The 20,000-nt window shown below is 39.3% G+C and overlaps 1 protein-coding gene across 4 annotated transcripts in view; it reads right to left on the bottom strand.

The window, feature by feature from the left end:
- Window positions 1-648: 648 nt before the first annotated feature.
- The window catches only part of LOC138015470 (neuronal acetylcholine receptor subunit alpha-7-like), a 40,616-nt gene continuing 21,264 nt past the window's right edge, over window positions 649-20,000 (bottom strand). For 2 of the 4 annotated variants that reach the window (XM_068862539.1, XM_068862537.1), the window contains exons 3-9: window positions 17,988-18,032; window positions 12,590-12,699; window positions 10,856-11,080; window positions 10,081-10,354; window positions 5,794-5,949; window positions 5,041-5,134; window positions 649-3,465 (exon numbers count right to left, since the gene is read on the bottom strand). In XM_068862539.1, the coding sequence (XP_068718640.1) occupies window positions 3,248-3,465; window positions 5,041-5,134; window positions 5,794-5,949; window positions 10,081-10,354; window positions 10,856-11,080; window positions 12,590-12,699; window positions 17,988-18,032 (1,122 nt within the window). In that variant the 3' untranslated portion in view covers window positions 649-3,247. Of the gene's footprint in view, window positions 3,466-5,040; window positions 5,135-5,793; window positions 5,950-10,080; window positions 10,355-10,855; window positions 11,081-12,251; window positions 12,508-12,589; window positions 12,700-17,987; window positions 18,033-20,000 lie in introns of those variants that run through there. The other 2 variants (XM_068862540.1, XM_068862538.1) reach the window with 2 other exon arrangements.

Below are 20,000 nucleotides of genomic sequence, written 5' to 3'. Positions count from 1 at the left end.
TTAATAACCTGGATTCTTTATCAGCTTCAGTATTTGATTTCCCAGGACTATTTGTAACTGAGGTCTAAAGTTTGTGCTAGATACACCATTCCCATATATATCCTTCAGTATTGTTTGCAAAGGAATGACAGGTGCAACAGCTGTAGTGTTATCAACCATGAGGTTTATATGCTTTCCTCACAGTTGATCAGGAAATGACTTAAATTCAAACAGGGAAGCAAGTATTTCCAAATAATAATATCATCATGCTTAGCTTCTTCTGGGGCCAGTTCCTCCCTGTTGAGTGACCATCAACACATGCTCCCCAACCAATCAGAAATGGATCAATTGTTACCGTTACTTGGGTTTCCCCATGATCAATTACATTCTGTTCCCCTGCGAGATACTTAATCCACCAATTTATGTCTCATATGGTCTCACTTGAGATGATCATAGATCCATCAAAGTTCCCTTTGTTAACTTTCAAAGCTAGGAATTTCTCCATTTCAAGTGTTCGATAATGCAGAGGCCCATACACAAACCCAAGGAAACTGGAAGCAACAAGACCCAGGAGAGCTGCTGCTTCCCCTAGTGAATGGGTCCAGGGTTTTAATAGTTGTAGAAAAGCATTCTTTAACTTTTTGAGTCCCATATGGTGTCAGTGTGATGGTCATGTGATTTTACTTCAAGATAAACCCTAGGAATACAATTTCCTGAGTAGGGTTTAGAACAAATTTTTCTGGATGTACAACAAATCCAAGTGTATCTAAAAAGAAACAATATTTCTACAACATTTTTAATGCATGCATTAACAATGAATTATAGTCATCCGCTGCAAGCCAAGTATCAGCTATATGTGTGACTGAGACATGACCTTCTTGCCTTTAGGTGTGAAAACACAGGCTTCAACAATTTGGTAAATTTTATTGGTCACTGCGCCAAGCCATTAGGAAAAACATGTTAACTTATACAACTGCCCCTTTCAGAAGTTTTTTTTTTTAAGTTGACGCTGACCAGGTACTGTTTTTCGATTGGATTGCAGGCTCAATCCAGGTTAACCCACTTAAACACAAAACTAGGCTTCGTTTTTCGCGCGCTGTCTGTGGCTCGCCGCGGCTACACAGTCATACTACTTCAACTATAGTTCTTACACAGTCAACGCTTTTCATATTCAGGTGGAAAACGGTTTAGAAAATGTTTTCTTTCTGCTCTTTTCGCTGAATTCAATCCAGTTTGACATATGATAACTGTGGCCCACACTGGTGGCTACGCAGTTATTCAATATTTGGCTATATTTGGCTGTTGAAATTGAATTCTCGGTTTTCACATGGCGTCACAGCCGCCATGTTGGATCCCCTAAACAAAGAAACGGCGGCCATGTTGGAGCCCCGACCAAATCCTCCAGGAATTTAGCTCTATTATTATGCAAACGTTTTCTTTTGTTTTCGTTGAAAAACACGGCTGTTGATTACGTGAGTGAAAGCCAACAATTGAAATTGAATTTCATTGAATTCAAATTGAATTTCATTGGATTGCATTTGAATTCCATTGAATTCTTAAATTAAATTAAATTAAATTAATTAGCCTTAGCACTAGAAAACGAAGGTCCTGAAGACTCTCAGATTCTAAGACTTCCTGAGTTCATATATAAGTCGTCATCTAAACATGGTGGTCCCCGGAGGCATTACATTCGAAGAGTCTTTATGTGAAGCTTAGAAAATGTGTCTCTTCGAGTCGATCAGAAAGAAGCATTGTTTAGAGGCATGGCACATTAATTCGGCTCACGCTCCTTTGAACCGCGATGAAGACGGCCTTTCAAGCCTGACACCTAACTACATCTCATTAGTGTCAAAGGTCGCTAATTAACGTCTCTTTAAAATTACTCTTCCAAAGGACACTTGCTAAGTGTCGAAACGTTAGGTCATTGAACTGTAACTTCGTGAAGCTGTTTCCAATTCCAAATCGGAGCAGCTACAAACTATGACTGAAGATGAATGTAAATTTGAAGTGCGGTTTATAGACGAAAGGGGCCATGGTAGAAGTTGTGGGTTCGATTCCCGTTGGAGCTCCCTGGAATTTTCAGTTGTCTATCAGAGCCAAACTAAATGCTTAAAAATTGTCCCGATTAGTGCGAGGATTACTTCTCTCTTTCGTCTTTAACCCACACTTCAAATTACATTCAGTTTCACTCATAAACTGAAAAGCATAGTCTGGCAAAATATCTTGCCAAATATTTATTCCTAGTTTAGACAACCAAATGGGCGCATGAGACAAAAATTTCGAAGTTGCTGGTTTCATTCCCATCTCGAGTGAGGTACTTGGCCGTTTTTACAAGGTGGGATTTCAGCAAATGTTCAAAAGCACTGAACTTACCAGCACGAAGGGATTTGTCTTATTGCGGTTTCTAGTGATAAAATGACCTTCAAACGTTGCAGATCAAGTCAAGAGAATATTACATTCAGTAATATAATGCAATGGTGAAATTTGAACGTTCTGCGTCCGCATTCAGATTTTGTAAACACATGAAGGAGTTGAACCTCTCAATAGGCCATTTTCAAGTTCGTGTCTGCCTCCTCTTCAAAGCAAGTCTAAGTGCGAAGTTTTTCTTGAGAAAACTAGTTTTCATTTATATGAAAAGTAAAACTGTGATTACCATCACAAACACTTCGCACTTAGACTCTCTTTAAAGAGGAGACAGACATTAACTCGGAAATGGCCTATTGACTTTCTTTAGTGTTAATTCCTTACAATTGCAAGCTTACCAAAAATAAGTCGGTTCTTTCGGTCGGGGCCAAAAATGACAGCCTTCAGCCTCAGACTGTTTATTAATCAGTCTGGACTTTCGCCTTTTCTGCAAGGTCTCAGAAACTTGATACAGTAATGATTGCCAACAATTACAATTTTTTTTTTTTAAACTACTTCGGGTGTTTTGTTCATTCTCGATGAAAACCGAAACCATCATGGAATCACCGGCCTGGGAATTGGAGGTACGACGTTCTTTAACCTAAGTTACACAACATTTCTCTGTAACGACTCATTGGTAGAGCCTTCGAACTGGTAATGCAAAGTCCATAGAATCGACTCCTTTTCGCATGGGAATTTGGAATATTACCGAGAATTTTCATGTAGCTTACAGATCAATTCATTTATTCTTATCAAGTCACAATTAGATCTTATGTTGTTTACTCAGTGCTTTGGGTTGGCTTCGTTGTTCCGTCTCAAAAGTAATCAAAGGTTTTTGGTTTTGTTTTTCTTTGTTTCCTCGCATCTACAACTGGCCATTCCTAAATCGAGGGGCTTTTAACAGCACAGCCATCAATGTTATGATAATTGTGACCAGATAAATCCATGCAAATAGTCGGTTGATAATAATAGCTGCCATGCGCCATTCTTCCCTCATGGTTTCTTCCTCTTCCTGTTTGAAGATGTTATCAGTAAGAACTGTCATGTTGGTTTGTTCTTTTCCTCTGTTTTCTCGCAGTTTTGCTGCAAAAATAATGAAGGAAAACAAAAAAATTATCTACTATATTGAACTGAGGGGTAGTTACCTTATACAGTTAATACGCGGTACCTGCTGCATTTGTATTGATTCCTAGCAGCTTTTGAAGTCTAAGCAATTCCGGAAAGCAGACCAAGTTGTATTTTTCATTTCCTTTAGCCTGCAAGCAGGCTCTTCCGTTGAAATGGGACGCGGCCGAAATGTAGGAGTAACCAAGCTCCTATATTTCGACCGCGCGCCATTTCAACGGAAGAGCCTGCTTGCAGGCTACAAATCCTCCATTACTGAAACAGACAATCTTAGTATGACGCAAATCCTTGTTTCAAGATAATACCAGAGAGGGTTTTAAATTGCGCGAACCGTAGGTGAGTCTGGTATTATCTTTGATACGGTTTCCTGTATTTATTACCGGCTAGAACGTTTCCGCAAAATCTCACCGCTGGATAATTACCGGTACATCGTTCGAGAGAAAAGAAAGTATAATTATAAAGAGAGTGAATCCCCATATTTGGCCGTATCCCAAATAAAATTATTTGTTATCTATTTTTAGTTTTGTGTCATACTGCTTGGTTATTTCAAAGACGATACCTGATTGGTCAGTTACTGTGAAAGTGTCATGGTAACAACAGATAAAAATAACCTTCGCAACTTGGTCGCCATTAAAAATAGATTCCAAATAATCATCGTGGGACTCAGGGATTCGTTCTCTTATCTCATATTCTCTTGCCTTGTGGTAGTGAAATCGGCAGATTTTTTTTTTTTTTAATGGTTGGGAAAGATCTTATTTTAAGATGAGTTTTGCTGGTGCGCTTCTTTGAGAAAATCTAAATCCGGTTTCTTGTATCCAAAAGCGGTTTCTTTACTAAGGGCGCATTCGATTCACCGTATTCCGGAATAGGACTTCATGGAATATAAGTTAGAAATCCCTCGTTTTTACGGAGATTCACGTTAAAATTGTCAAACATCGGCTAAAATGCTATTTTAAACATATTTTCATCATCCTTGCTGCTTCGAAACGCCCCAAATTAAACATACCGTTTTAATCATCACGCCACGTATTCTTATTCCGGAATAGGGTCAATCGAACGCGCCCTAAAATCCGAATGTAGAAATACAGGGATTCATTAGATCAGATCTGAATCTGGAATTTTAGGATTCGTGATCCGTGCGTTTCTTTGGGAGACGAATCCGAAAAAACTACGTTTGGGCAGCGGTAGTCTTGTGAAAGTACACATTCCGGTCATTTGCGTGAATCATGGCGAGCAATCAAGGTAAGTTTAGTGCTATTTTTCCCCTCACTGTGCCCGAAATTTATAGAAAGTGGTTAATTTTTCGCTCAACTTCAATTTGATACAAATTACATTAATCCCAACCGGATGAAAGTGGGTTGTCACGCCAGAAAAACCCGGTTTTCGGATTTTTCGTTTCTTTGGGAACGAAGTATCCGTGTGGTCTGAGATCATTAATCCAATCGTGGATTCTCCCAAAGAAAAGCACCCTTAGTGACAATCTGATCAACGTTTTTCATTACCATCAGATTTTTAAACATTTACGGTTGGTACCTTGGCGGAATTCTTGAACAATCTGGGCTTGTCGTACTCTGCCGGCGGATGTACTCAAACGTACCAACCTGGCACAATAATTAAGCACGCAAACCTAAAACAGAAGAAATATGTCTTAAAAGTAGTCATTAAGAGAAAATGAGGTAAGAGACCGAATCCCGGCGCCCCAAGATAATTATTTGAAGTCTATTTTTAGATCGCGTCCGTTTTGCGAAGGTCATTTTTGTCTGATGTCACACCAATAAGGAGTCGTATTTCAAATATCACGCTTTTATCGGAATAGGGCCAAATATGAGGGATTCGCTCTCTTACCACATACTCTCTTGTAACATTTTACTTCATAGTGCTTTATATATATATATATATATAGGAAGTGAAAATTGGCATGAACGCAAAAGGTATGACAAACAAGAAGAAAGGAGGCAACTAGTCTGCTTTCTAAAAACGTCGTGTGGCTCAATACGGAACCACAGAAGCTATCTACATCCAGGTGGTGGTCTCCTAGACCACTGATCACTGGGCCTCATCTCCTCTTTGTATAGCGAGCAATAAATCAGGACTATTTACATTCTCAAGGCCGTTCCTTTGATCGACGATGCAAAAAATGGCTGTTATATCATCAATCGACGAGAATTGAGCGTGTCGTATGTTTCGCAGTTTCATGCATTTGCCTTGTTTTTCACGTATGGTCCATTTCTGACGACAGAAATATTTTTCGAATGAAGTCTTTATGGTTTCTTATCAGTGACTTACCCGGATCCATGCCGGGATTGGAGCAGAGGAGTTGTCTGGGTGGTATAAGCGCAGCATGAGACAGGCCATGCCCATCGCCGCAGATACTTCAATAATAGTGCAGGCGTAGTAAATCGCAATTAGTGGAATAACTTTGGAGGTGGCGGGTAATTTTGCCTAAGTCATAACACAGAAAAACAAGATGTTAACTTTAAAAAACACTGACAAAGAAAAATATTGCAGGAGTCTACAGGGTTGAAATTGACAATATAGCCCAAGCTTTATACACTGCAAATTGTCACTAGAGTCTCCCCTGTTCAGTTGTAGAACACTCTAAATATTGTTTCTTTATAATGATGATGGTTATGATGATGATGATGATGATGATGATTATGATTATTATTATTATCATTATTATTATTATTATTATTATTATTATTATTATTATTATTAGCGAAGCTCCGCGCGAGAAAAGGGCGCGCGCGCGGAGCACTATAGTTAAGAAAATATGGTAACCCATTGATACGGGCGATTTTGGTTTTATAGCCATGAAGTCATCGACCGACCGTCCGTACGTACTTACGCACGTCAACCTCTTTATGTATGACAATGTGGCTAGTATCGCATCTTTGACATTGGAGACCCATGTTATGAACAATTGATACCTGTGAAAACAAGGTATCCGCTGAGCAGCATCACGTGGCCATATCGCGGTTTTAAGTTTACCGCGGACCAGGTACTGGTTTTCGATTGGATTGCAGGCTCAACCTAAACATAAACGAGGCTTCATTTTTCGTGGGCTTTCTGTGGCTCGACGCGGCGACACGGCCATACTACGTCAACTGTAATTCTAACTCGTGTTCAGGTGGAAAACGGTTTGGAAAATGTTTTCTTTCTGCATTTTTTGCTGCTTTCAATCCAGTTTGACATATCATAGTAGCTGTGGTCCACACTAGTGGCTATGCAGTTATCCAAGTCAAGCATCGGTGGGTTATAAACTTAAAGCTGAGTGTTTATTTTTATTTTGTTTAGAGCTGCTCTTTTCTCTGTATCGCAATTTTTGGTATATCTTTAGAATCTCTGATCAGGTTGCATGATACCTGGAGGACCTATGTCTAGAACAGAAACTAAAGGAGAGCGAAAAAGAACGACAACGGCAAAACACGATAGCAGTAATAGCTCATAATCGGTGGAAGAAGTTACTCCACAAATTCTTTCCTTGGGTACTAAACCGTTTGTTATCTTTACGGATGCTTTGTTTAAAATGGATGCGTACTTTTAAAAAGTGGTTTAATCGGTTTTCCTTTGTTTAGGAATGAAACTCGAATTTTTATTCTCAACTGGAATTCAATAACAATTATCTGTAGTAGTAGTAGTAGTAGTAGTAGTAGTAGTAGTAGTAGTAGTAGTAGTAGTAGTAGTAGTAGTAGTAGTAGTAGTAGTAGTAGTAGAAGTAGTAGTACTAATAGTAGTACTAGTAGTAGTAGTAGTAGTAGTAGTAGTAGTAGTAGTAGTAGTAGTAGTAGTAGTAGTAGTAGGAGTAGTACAGTACTGCTATTCCTTTTGTTATATATCATTATTATAAACTTGGATGGTTTTTTTTACCTAAATGAAAGTTTTTTCTTTCTTTTTTTCCTTTTTCTGTTTCTTTCTTTTTTCTTTCTTTTTTTTTTGTTAAGTGAACGCAGTTTATATAAATGAATTTGTTTTGGAGAATCGAGAAATTTAATTGGAATGTAGCGTGAAAGGAAATCGCACAGGTACTCTGTAGCTGGTACAAGTCACGAATTCATAGATGCTCGCCGAATGTTTTGAAAATCCTGCAAACAGGACTTGCCAAAGACCTTAAAGGTGATTTCCTAGAAGTAAAACTTGTCATAAATTCCCGATGAAACTTCGCTCACTGTTGTAACATGTCAAGGATATGATAAAAATGTAATATAAAGGGGAATCACCGTGCTTGTTTCTATGGTACGAGGCTGACAAATACGGCTATTTAAGGTGGCTCCCTAGGGTATTTGCGAATTCACTGCAGGGGACGAGTAACAAAAGGAAACCTAGTTCATTTCTCTTAAAGTTTTTCCTGTAGAGATTTGCCATTATCAGTACCGATATAGTCAGGCTTATTTTTTGGGTGTCATTTTTTTATGGCCGTTATCATGGCAACATCACATCTAATGGCTGGCAGATATATTTCTATTTTCGGACTAAATTTCTTAATATTTACACTTCCCTTCGGTGAATTTTTTTATTCTTTGCCACATCATGAAAGTCTGTATGTGGTTAGAACTGAGCCAATTAAATAAAAAAATACTAAAGGGAACTCGAGAAAATTAGCAGTTAACTTTACAGATTTGGTCACGTTAACGTAAAAAAAATCAGAAAAACACAAACGATTCAGGATTTACGAGCCATACTAGTGCCCAGCTTGCGCGCGGCCCTAAACCTCGAGGGAGCCTTCTTAAGGCACTTTAACAATTGCCACGGATCTCCGATGTTGGGCAAATTTAACTCGATTATTTCAAATGTGATCAATTATATAACGCAGAGCTTGGTGTAATTATGTGGTTAATTCACGTGCGTACCTGAAAAATGTATTTGCATTGAATGCCTTTGTGAGTACTTAACACTCCAAAATGGATTTAACTTGAGTGTGAGCTGTTCGACTTGTAATGGCTTCCAAAAAACTGGCAATAGATTTGTTCTGATATTTTTACTACTCCTTGCAAAAATATGAAATTAAAAAATGGGGGTCACAGTACTCGTTCTGGAGAACCTAGCCACTCATGACGGATTAAGCTTTGGCGTCAATGAAAACTTGTCATTTTATCAACGTACGCGAGCTAATTCGCGCGCCAATGACGCGCACTAGGGTTGCACAATGCAAAACCAGGGGATCACCTTAATAAGTTTATTCAGGTTTTGAATACCTTCCAAGAAACGACATTCGTACCTATTAGTTCAGAGTTTTTACTGGATTTTTGTTCGATGTGTTTGTTTGTTTGTTAGTTTGTTGTTCGTTTGCTTTTTGTTCGACATGTTCTATGTGTTCACGGTGTGAACACAGAACATATAATGAAACTAGCTCGTGGATACTTGAGGCTTGTGTTTCATCTCCTTCCCTTTGCAACAAAGTCACTATGACGCTTGTTTTTTTCACCGTTTTTTAAGTAATCGTTTGAATATTTTATAGTGTCTGGATTGTAGTACTTCAAAAAATTTTCCCTCGTAGTGTATTCACGCGTTTTAGCGGGTGTTTGGTTTTTGGCTGATCCATTTGGATCCTGGTGACTAATGACGTCAAAAACCATTCATGGCATCCGAAGGGTAAATATCGTCGGACATTTCTATAAAGAAAGTTCTAGATTTTCAACAAACAATGAACTTGTTTCACTATGCTTTAAGAACTATTTTAAACTTGGGAATCTCAGTTACTTACGACGTCTGTCTTTCCATCGCCTCAATGAGCTCATTAGAGCAAAGACGCATTGAACAATCTCTGATAATTTTTTTTTCAAAGTCTTAGGATGCACGGCCCTAGTTATATTTCGAATTTCTTTATGCCTAGGGTTACTAACTACTACCTACGGGGTAGTGGAGTTAACGTTCTACAACCATCTTATAATAATCTTTTTAGGCACACTCGTTTTCTTATAGTATTGTGCATATATGGAATTATACTTTACCGTTGTCTACTAAATCTGACCACTCTGTCCAGCAATTTAGACTACTAACAAAAAGATAAAGTACAGTGCATGTCAATGTAAGAATTGTATCTTATAGTTTGTTTTTATTCTTTTCGGCGAAATTTCATCTTAAGCTGTAATCTTTTATCTATTAGGGTTTTTCTTAATATTATTCTATTAATTTTTATGTAGTAAGTGAGTTGTAACTTATATGCGAGCGTTTTTTACATGAGCCCCTGGATCGTGAGACTGGACGACCACTCCCCACGTTATCGACAATAAATAAAATTACTACTACTACTAAGACTTCTATTCTTACACTTTGGCATATTTCTTTCTGAACGGATGCGATCAAGCTACTTCTTGGACGTCATTAGTTACCAGGGCCTAACTGGCTCGGCCTAATTTTTTTTGCGTATAAACCAAACACCCGCTAAAACTCGTGTATACTCTATGAGGGAATTCCACTCCAGACGTAGACACTATGGATATTTAAACAAAAAGTTAAAAAGAAGGGGAAAAAAATAAGCGTCATAGGGACTTTAGATCATTAATTGAACTAAAGGGGCAGTCGAATACAGCGTGGGGAGGGACAGTGCCGTCTCCAGCTCGTAATACCTACCATCAACATCAACAGAAGAATGGTGAAGGACAGCAAAACAGTAACGCCAAAAGACATTCTCTCACCAGACTCCGGTGGTAGTAGAAAGACGAGAAGAGTCAGGACAGCAATCAGCACACAAGGCAGAATAAAGTTCATTATGTAAAATAAAGTGCGTCTGCGAAGTTCAAGGTGGTAAGTCACATCCGGGTACGTTCCCTCACAGCAGTCATAAGTTAATACGTTGCGTTTTGATTTCACACCGAGAAGAATCCACTCTCCATTCTCCACATACCTGTAAAGTTATCAGTATCAGGTACAGCAGCTAAGATTGATAATCAAGACCCCTTCCCTTATGTAGCACCAGGCTGCTATGGTCGATGTTGAATGGATTTAAATACGGATTTAATTTGCTTTAATTTAACGAAATTAGACATTGAGGTGGAACAGGTTAGCATAACCTTGATTTGCTTAAGGTTTAAGATTTTCAATTTGCATGTAAAAATCTCAAACAAGCCATGCATAAATTTCGGTTTTATGTTGCTTTTGCTCCTTTTTTAGCCGAGTGCTCTTGTGATAATACATTGTTCATCGCTCACTTCATCACCCTCCATCATGTGGAATCAAGAACCCGCAATAAGCTCGATCACGAGTATTGACATCGGTAATCGACGTCCTCCATTTAAAACTCTGCACTTCTTACGTACTCAGTCACGGGCTTATATCCTGATCTCATAAATTGCTTTTTTCATACTGTCATCAGGCAAAAAACTGGTAAGGAGCATGGCAGCCTTACGTGCTTAAGACCGCCGTATCACTCTTGGGATGAACATCCAGGAATTCACTGCTGTAAGACCAGGAGGCAAACTTCAAATGGCAAGTTTGGTCATCAAGCGGGAAATATGTGATGTCAATTTCACACGAACTCGTAAAAAGCATTGGATTCAGCCAGGAAACATTCCCATTGTGGCTTACAACAAGGCGAGCAGCAGCACCACGCTCATCTGTCATGCGTTCTGCACTACGAAAGAAATTAAAAGGTCATCGTTGCAAATCGTTCTTTAACAAACTGTGACAAGAAAAATGAAAGGTACTTCTTCAGCATGACATAAAAAACATTCCTGTGTTTTTCACGGTCTTATTTTCACATGTAAAGATGATCATCTATGCAACTCTTTGTAAACCTTGGTCGACATTACAATTAGTTGTGGTGGCAACAGAGAATAAAGACCCCCATAGTGTGTTGCTCAACGATAAAAAGGGTTTACATGAATCCAAGAGCAAGCACAGGTAACTCACGAATGTAACTTCATGTGCAAAACTATCTCTCCTTCAACACATGGCGCACAAGAGCACAAGTCAATGTAATCCCGCTCCGTAACAATGTGGATTAGTCGGGGGTTAGGCATTTAGCTTTTATAGTGGACCTATTCCCCGCTATGTGGGCTATGTCAGTCTGTGTAATGTCCTCTATTTGATGAATCATATTACTGATTGATCACTCAAAATTTTCATGAGCAATTGAATAATTTTGTTTCCAAAACCAGTCTGAACAACATTTTCGTAAAAATAATTATGTCATAGTCTTGAAAATGACAATTTGTAACGAACCTAATAGACCTAATCGGCTAACTCAATGTTGTACCCAATTCAAACCCTTTGGGAATAAAACGTTTTGTTCCAGGTATTTCCATATCATTTAAATATCAATGCTACATTATCATGCAAATACAATACACAAAGAATCTTAGTCCCGGGAGATTTGAATTGGGTACAACATAGCCGATTAGGTCTATTTAGACTCTGAGATCATGGATGTTCACTCTGTTTGGATACAGGAACTTCCAGGATTGTCAAGTAAAATTACTGTTAAATAAACATTTGACATTTTTAAGCTAACGTGGAGACTTCCTTGCATTAGAGGTTCTACTACGGCCAAACATATAAATCATTTCGATAATGGAAATAAACTTTAACCTTAAAATCGCCTTTATTTGCAAACTTCGACCGCAAAACTTAATCACTGTTAAGTTACCCCCATGCTGTAATCATAGCTAGTGTATTGAATTCCCTATTATTTCCACACTGGTGCATAAAAAAAGATTTTTTGCTTTATTTTGTAACTCCTAAACACCACGATCGAGTAGTTACCGGCAGATACGTTAGGAAAAACACTTGAAACTTTCCGTCACCTTAAATTGAACAAGATTTCCCACTTCAGTGAAATCTTGGAAAGTGTATTCCAAATATCGACCTGCCAACTATTCTTAATCACGCCTGTTCGTATAGTGACTCTGCTATAAAGCTGCCAAAACATGAAACAGATCGAAATGACAAATAAGGTATAAAAATCCGGCCCGTGACGATACTTATTCCGGCGTATTACGTGCCGGTAAGGAAAAAATAGAATACTTTCCCCATTTCATTTCTTCGAGTTCACTTGAATTTCTAAAAAAAAAAAAATTCTGTCAAAAATGAAACGCTTTTCATTATTAGCAGTTTTAAACAAAGGTAATGGTACATTCCTTACCTATTTAGCAAAATAACATCGGGCAACCAAGCCTTGTCTGGATTTAGGATCACCTGCGAGATCCCATCATACTCGGTTTTATTCCATGAAAGACGAGAATCAGTCCAATACTGCAAGAATAGAAAGTACGTTGATGACATTGGATGATCAACAAACTGCCATACAGTGAAAATACGTATAGAAACATTCTGAGTGCAACAAAGAAAGCAAGGTGACACAAACACCAACCCGGTGTGGCCACCACATCATGCATGCGCCCAACCATTTCACCGGGTCAAGTAGCAGCCATAGACAGCTGTTTCGACTTTTTTTTTTCGTGAAAGACAGCCTTTCTTTTCAATAAAAAGTAGAACAAGCTATTTACAAACACACTCCACTAAAGAAGAGGAAGCACAGAAAAACCGCTTGAGCCAAAAGCCGGAGTAAGCATCTAGCCGCCAGAGCGCGGGCCCTAAAGGTAGAGTCCATGAACAGCGCAAATTCTCTAAGGAGAGCCCCTGATAGCGGACACCTCGATCAGCACACGGACAAAAACGTTACAAGGATTTAAATGTACAACTAGATTATTATGCGGGGAAGTCCATTCTCCACGGCACAAAAACAGTCCAGTAGCCAAAGATCGCGAAAGCGAGATTGAGAAAAGCCCTTGGAATATTAATCCAGGAATACCCTCTGTTTTAAATCATTGCTCGATGGACTTCTCTGCCGTTTTGAAAGGTGGCAATATTACGAAAGATCCAAATGCCGTAAAGAATGGATTTCACCAAAAGGTGTGCAATGCGGGCCTTCTTGGCACTAACAGAGGGCCAGCGAAAGAAAAACGCGGTTAAAAGACTTAAGCAAACTGGGAACCAAACACCAGGAAGAGGGCCGGCGCAAAATGCAACCATACTCTCTTGACCCTGCGGCAGTTTAAAAGGCAATGGTTAATAGTCTCACGTCGGGGACAAGAGGCGCACTGAAAAGAAGACATATCACCACAGTTAATGAGAGAATCGCGCACCTTGACGCCACGAAGGATATTCAACCAAATAACATCCTTCTTAAAATTCTCAGTAAACAAATCGCGGACAAGAGACCAGTGACCATCGAGAGAAAACCATAGCCCGATAACCTGAGATAACCACTGACGATGTAAGATTGGCGGGGATGACTCAACGGCCAAGAGTTTCTTATAGCAAACTTTAGAAACTAGAGCGCTGTCACCCACCCTTGACAAGGTATCCAAACAGACCTCGTAAAAAGGAATCGAGAAGACAGCGCTAGGAGCAAAATTATCACGCAGAGAAAGCCACTCGAAACGTAGACAACATAAACGACGACCAAACAAAGTACTTAAGCATTAAAAAGCTAGAATCCTCAGGACAATTAAGAACAGAAGCCATCCCCGCCAGTCGTAAGGCCTGGGAATTTAAGTGGAGGCCGGAGGCTAATGACACTAATACCCCCGTCCTTAGGTTTTAAAAAGAAGGTATTGCGGCAGACCGTTTCCATCTTTGAACCCGAGAGGAAGGGACAAATCAAAGCACTAACACGTGCAGTGACCCAGGCTGGCAGAGTGAGAACTCTGGTCAGGTAAACCAGCTTGAATAAGGAAGGCATATTTATAATAAGAACCTTACCAGGAAAGGATAAGGATCTAGATTTCCAGAGATGAGTGTTTTCTCCAATTTCTCGAGCTTGTGCTGCCAATTCAAGTGTTCGATAGGGATAGTGCCGAAGACGACATCAAGGATCTTCATTTTTTTAACCCAGGTGAGGCCAAGGGGCTTATCAGAACGACACCTCCAGGTCCCCAACTACATTGCTTCAATTTTACTACGACTAAGCTTGGCGCCAGAACCAATTTCATAAACGCTGACGCAATCAAAAAGGTTGGTCAAGGATCGAAGATTTCTAAGAATCGCCGTGGAGTCATCAGCATACAGGCAAACACGCGCCTGCAGTCCTCTGGCTCCAGAATGGAGAAACCCCTCAATCCCGCCAGCCCATCAGATGCGGGTGACTTCCCGGTATTAAGGCTTCTAACGGAGTTCAAGAACTCCTTGCTAGACAGGAAACCCTCGCATGAGATGCTTTGAGAAGGAGAAAGGAATTTTTCCACGGAATCTAAACAACGTTGTTGAGAAGGAAGATCAATAGGTTTCATTAGAAAACAGACTTGAATAAAACTGAACGTGCGCACGCTCGATTTCTTTACGTGTAAAAACCTCGACATCGTTAGAATCTAGAATGGAAGTAAGAATGTTACGCTCAAAGCGCTCACGCTCAAATTTAAAGAAATAACGAGTAGGCCTTTCACCCTCTTCAAATCACTGAACTCTGGAGTGAACCTTAGTGCCATCCAACTCTTTCAAGGTGAGGGCCTTCAGTTCACTTTCGAGCTCGGAAATTTCCGAGCTAACCGACAAATCTCCAGAAGTTAACTTAAGTTTAAGATCAATGATGCGATTAACCAAAAGAACGCGCTCGTGCGAAAGCTCTCTGCGCTTGTTTTGAGAAAAATATATAATTTGTGAACGAATAGAAGGCTTAAAGAAATCCCACCACGACTTGACTGAAGGAAAGCGTTGCAGACAACCAGAAAGATCATCAATGCAGGTTAGACTCAGGTTGTAATGTATTTACAAAACGCACTGTCATTCAAAAGCGGGTTATTGAATTTCCAAATACCCGGACCACGGGAATTATTCCCAGAGGACTGGTCGAAAGATAAACAAAATCATGATCGGAAAAGGGCAAGGTTTAATTTTGCAGGAAGCAACCGAAGACATAAATCTCTGAGAAACAAAAACCTTATCAAGCCGGGAACCGATAGAAAAATCAGAATTATATTAAACTAGGTGACGACACATTTGAAATTAAAGACATGTTTCGGTCGTGCAACGACCATCTTCAGTTGAAAGTAGAATTAATTTGAAGTTACATTGAATTTATAATATGCTAAACAAAGATAAATAACAACGTGAAATAAATTGGGAATCTAACAAAATAGCCAAAGGTAACAAAAAAGAGTGTACAATGGAACGTGTTGATTAGAACGAGAGAGTTAAATTAACGTGATATAATTGCTTATTTAAAGAAGGTTGCTCCCAGGAAATATGTAAGGCCTCTTTTATCTTGACCTGGAATTTTGTGGTCGCACGGTCTATAACTTCAAAACATTCCGCAGAGCAGGAGTTACGGCATGCCTCGGATTGTTGAAGGTGTTTAAAGATATGTGAGGTCCTGTCCCTGTTTAAGTGTTCGCGAATGCGTGTCGAGAGGTGTCGGCTGGTTTCGCCGACATAGCAAGAATTACAGCTTGCACAGGTAAACTTGTAGACAACATTCGAACAGAGTTCAACAGGCACAGGGTCCTTCACACTAAACATGTTACGGATCTTGAAGGAAGAAAAGGCTAGCTTAACATCAAGATTGTTACAATAACGTTTAAGTAATTTACGTAATCTGTTTTGTGCTACAATAGAGAAGGGCTCAACATAAGGTAATTTGAAAAAATGTGTAGGATTAGAGGGAGGACTAGTAGGTGTGTTCGAAAGGGTCTGAGTTTTTGTAATATACTGCTTGATGACTCTCTCAACGATATGACTGGGGAAAAGGTTTTTACGTAAGATTAATAACAATTTCGTGATATCCTCATGGAAGCCTATCCATGTGTTGCTGATCTTATACGTTCTGTCAACTAGAGTCCTGATTAAGCCAAGTTTGTAAGAGAATGGGGTAAAACTAAAATAATTAGTTAATAGACCGGTGAACGTTTTCTTACGATAGACCCTGGTAATAGGAGAAAGAGGTTGACTGTTGTCAATCAGAACATCCAAAAAGGGGATTTTTTTTATCCATCTCTTTTTCCATGGTGAAACGTATATTGGGATGTCTATCGTTGATGTGGTCAAAAAACAAAGTAGCGTCATGTTCAGTGTCAAATAGACAAAAAGTATCGTCAACATACCGTCGATAAAGTAAAATACTGGAGGCCTTGTAGTTTTCCAACCAGATCCTTTCATGGTGACCCATGAAAAGATTAGCCAACACCGGGGCAAGGGGAGAGCCCATTGCCACCCCATCAATTTGATCAAAAAACGAACCCTTAAACAGGAAATGTGTTTGAGCAGTGGCAAAATTAATTCTTGCTATGTCGGCGAAACCAGCCGACACCTCTCGACACCTCTCGACACGCATTCGCGAACACTTAAACAGGGACAGGACCTCACATATCTTTAAACACCTTCAACAATCCGAGGCATGCCGTAACTCCTGCTCTGCGGAATGTTTTGAAGTTATAGACCGTGCGACCACAAAATTCCAGGTCAAGATAAAAGAGGCCTTACATATTTCCTGGGAGCAACCTTCTTTAAATAAGCAATTATATCACGTTAATTTAATTCTCTCGTTCTAATCAACATGTTCCATTGTACACTCTTTTTTGTTACCTTTGGCTATTTTGTTAGATTCCCAATTTATTTCACGTTGTTATTTATCTTTGTTTAGCATATTATAAATTCAAATGTAACTTCAAATTAATTCTACTTTCAACTGAAGATGGTCGTTGCACGACCGAAACATGTCTTTAATTTCAAATGTGTCGTCACTTTTATAAAAATTGTTGTTAGTCTGCTTCTTTCCAGATCTTTTGGAAATTAAACTAGGTGCATTAACGCACCTTGGATGAAACTTACGCCAGATATCTGACAAAGAAAAAGTCGAACAAAAAACAGAAAGATATTTAGCAGGAACAAAGTTCCCACCAAGTTTGTAAAGATGGTGATCATAGCAATTGTAATCACCAGCAATAATAACGGCGTCCAAAGGCAAAAAATATTCGTGCAAATTATCAAAAAACACTTTCTTTTCAGTCGGATTAGTAGGCGCGTAAATATTAATTAAATTAATCTTAAGACCATCGATTTCAAAAACAAGACTAATAACAGACACATCTCTTTTCCAGTAGGCCTTACCCCTTATGACGTCAACCGGATGTGAGTGCGTATAGAATTGTGGTCTTAGTAGTCACGCATACTTCATAATGGCGTTTGCAAGTGATAGTCGTGATGAATTGGAGGGCGAAAGCATAGTTCTGCTGAAAATTCCTGCCTAGACGACATCGAAGCTTTGAGGCACATGCCTGATGTTGTTTTTGCGAAAAAAACGAGGCGATTAACGAATCAAACGGCAATTCTAACAAGAGACAAGAAGAAACCGGGGACATCCTCGATGTTGAATCTTTGAACAGCAATAGCAGAGGTTGGACAAAATCTTTAAAAGACTTGCTAACCTTTAGCCATGAGAAACTGGAAAACAAATTAGTCAAGAACAATAGAACAATGCCTGATGTTGCGAGAAGTAGAGGACAAAGATGCTATCGTTTACGGCGAAACAATGGAAATCTTGTTACCTGCCTTACCCATACATTTGTGGCGATCACTTCTTCTTTTTCATCCTAAAAGTAAACAGACCATAGCAAACATCATATATGGTTTCGAGGCGCAGTTGTTGGGGTAGGGGACACTCCACTCAATAAACTATGAAATAAATACATATATTGCATGAAAATTAGAGTGGCTGAGCGGTCTAAGGCGCTGCTTTTAGGTGGCAGTCTCCACCCATAGAGACGTTCGAATCCCACTTCTGAAACATCTTCTTTGTACAAATTTTAAAAATCAAAGTAAATATCCCAGCATCGATCGATCAGGTCCACAGTCGTCTACAATCCCACCAGGCATCGTTAAATAACTGTTCAATTTTCGGTTGGATAATGGTAATTAAACGGCAGGTAAATCCGACTTGTCTTCAAATAAACATTGACTGGCCATATACCTCAACGTGTGTTTCATTTCACAGCTACAACTGTGGCGATATCATGACTGTCACATTTTCCCTGAATACTAGGCGACCGCTGTCATGTCGCTTACTTCGAATTAACATGAAAACTTGGTTTTATCAAACGTGTTTGTGAAGGTTAAATTACCACCGTGAACGATTTGAAAAGCTGACCTTTGGATGTTGGTGTTTAAGGTTTTTATGAGGGTGTGGAGGAGCTTTGCAATTGGTGGAAATATGGTAACATGAATTTGTGAATAAATTAATGCCATCAGTGGCGTTCATTGATTCCGTGAGGATAGAGTTGAAAGATGAATTGTTGTTCCAGACTTTTGCGGGTTTCTCTGTTCCCGTGGTGTAAGCATAGGCCGCAAAATTGTCATGTTGTGGTGGGAGTCATTAGGAAGGTTAAAATGGTGCGCAACTCGTTTTGATGCGTCTTTGTCGTTTTCTGTCTGTGGTAAGCCATTCAATGGCTTACCACATTGTTATAACTCAAACTGGATGTCCTGTCTCAATGTCCAGTCACGTGACATTAAACCCGTCAAAAGGCGACAGATTATCGGACAAAGGCGATTGATCGCGATTACTTTACGATGCAATCCATCGACTTCGAGGCTATCAAACAGATGGTTACTGTATCTGGATAAGAAGACATGCCATTAGGGACAGCGCGTCACCCACGACTTGTTTCCTCAAAATTTCATGAAAATTGCATGACGAGTGGCGTACATCACACTTAAGAAAAATGAAGAAAAACAAACATTTTATAAAGGCTAGCCCTTTTTGAACAAGAGCTTAGGCTTAAACAATATATATAAGTGTTACAAACCCACAAATGGTCAACTTTGCGTGCATTGGAACGTTTTGCTCCGTTGATTTTGGCTTGGGTGACGCACTGTTTCTAACAAAATTCGATAAGAAGGATAAGCGATTTCAGTTTTTTGTTGTTATTATTTTGTTACAAGCAACTTTATTTTGTGGAGGCACGAAGGCTGTTCTGTATCCCCATTGCACAAGGTATGTTTATGTTTCCGATTTGTTGGAAATAATTTGTTTATCATGAAGTTCAATCTTCCTTGCAAATTTGTTGGAGATGGACAAATGAAGAGATAACCTTAGATATGATCCTTAGAATAAAAAAGCATCACAAGTGTTGGGGATCAGGAGCCAAAAGTTCCGAGTAAAATCTTTAAACTTTTCGTATTCTCGTCAAGTTTGAATAGTGAATAAAGATTTTTTTATTCTTAATTTAATGATGCTATTGCCGTCATGATAGCTTAACCTAGCAATTGATAAAGCCGCTGATAAAGTTGTGAAAATTGATAACATCGTTTCGATAGCTTTTAAGACAGTCGCGATGCATGCTGGATCGTCACAGGTGCTCCAAGCTGAGTGTGAGCATGGCCGACAAAAATATAAGGATTTGTATGAGAATCCCGATAAAAAGCTTAAGAAGATAATTTTATGTAAAAAATCTCAATTAAAAAGCCTAAACTTATTGCCATCGTGGATAGCATCCTTCCTGTGTCGTTATTTTCCGGATCCGGCACGATTTGAGCCATTTCACAATTTCGTGGTTGTCAAC

Source organism: Montipora capricornis, chromosome 9 (genome assembly GCF_036669925.1).
Source record: "Montipora capricornis isolate CH-2021 chromosome 9, ASM3666992v2, whole genome shotgun sequence".
Taxonomy (NCBI): Eukaryota; Metazoa; Cnidaria; class Anthozoa; order Scleractinia; family Acroporidae; genus Montipora; species Montipora capricornis.
Note: the sequence above shows the minus strand (reverse complement) of the source record. Positions and strands in the feature narration are given on the sequence as shown.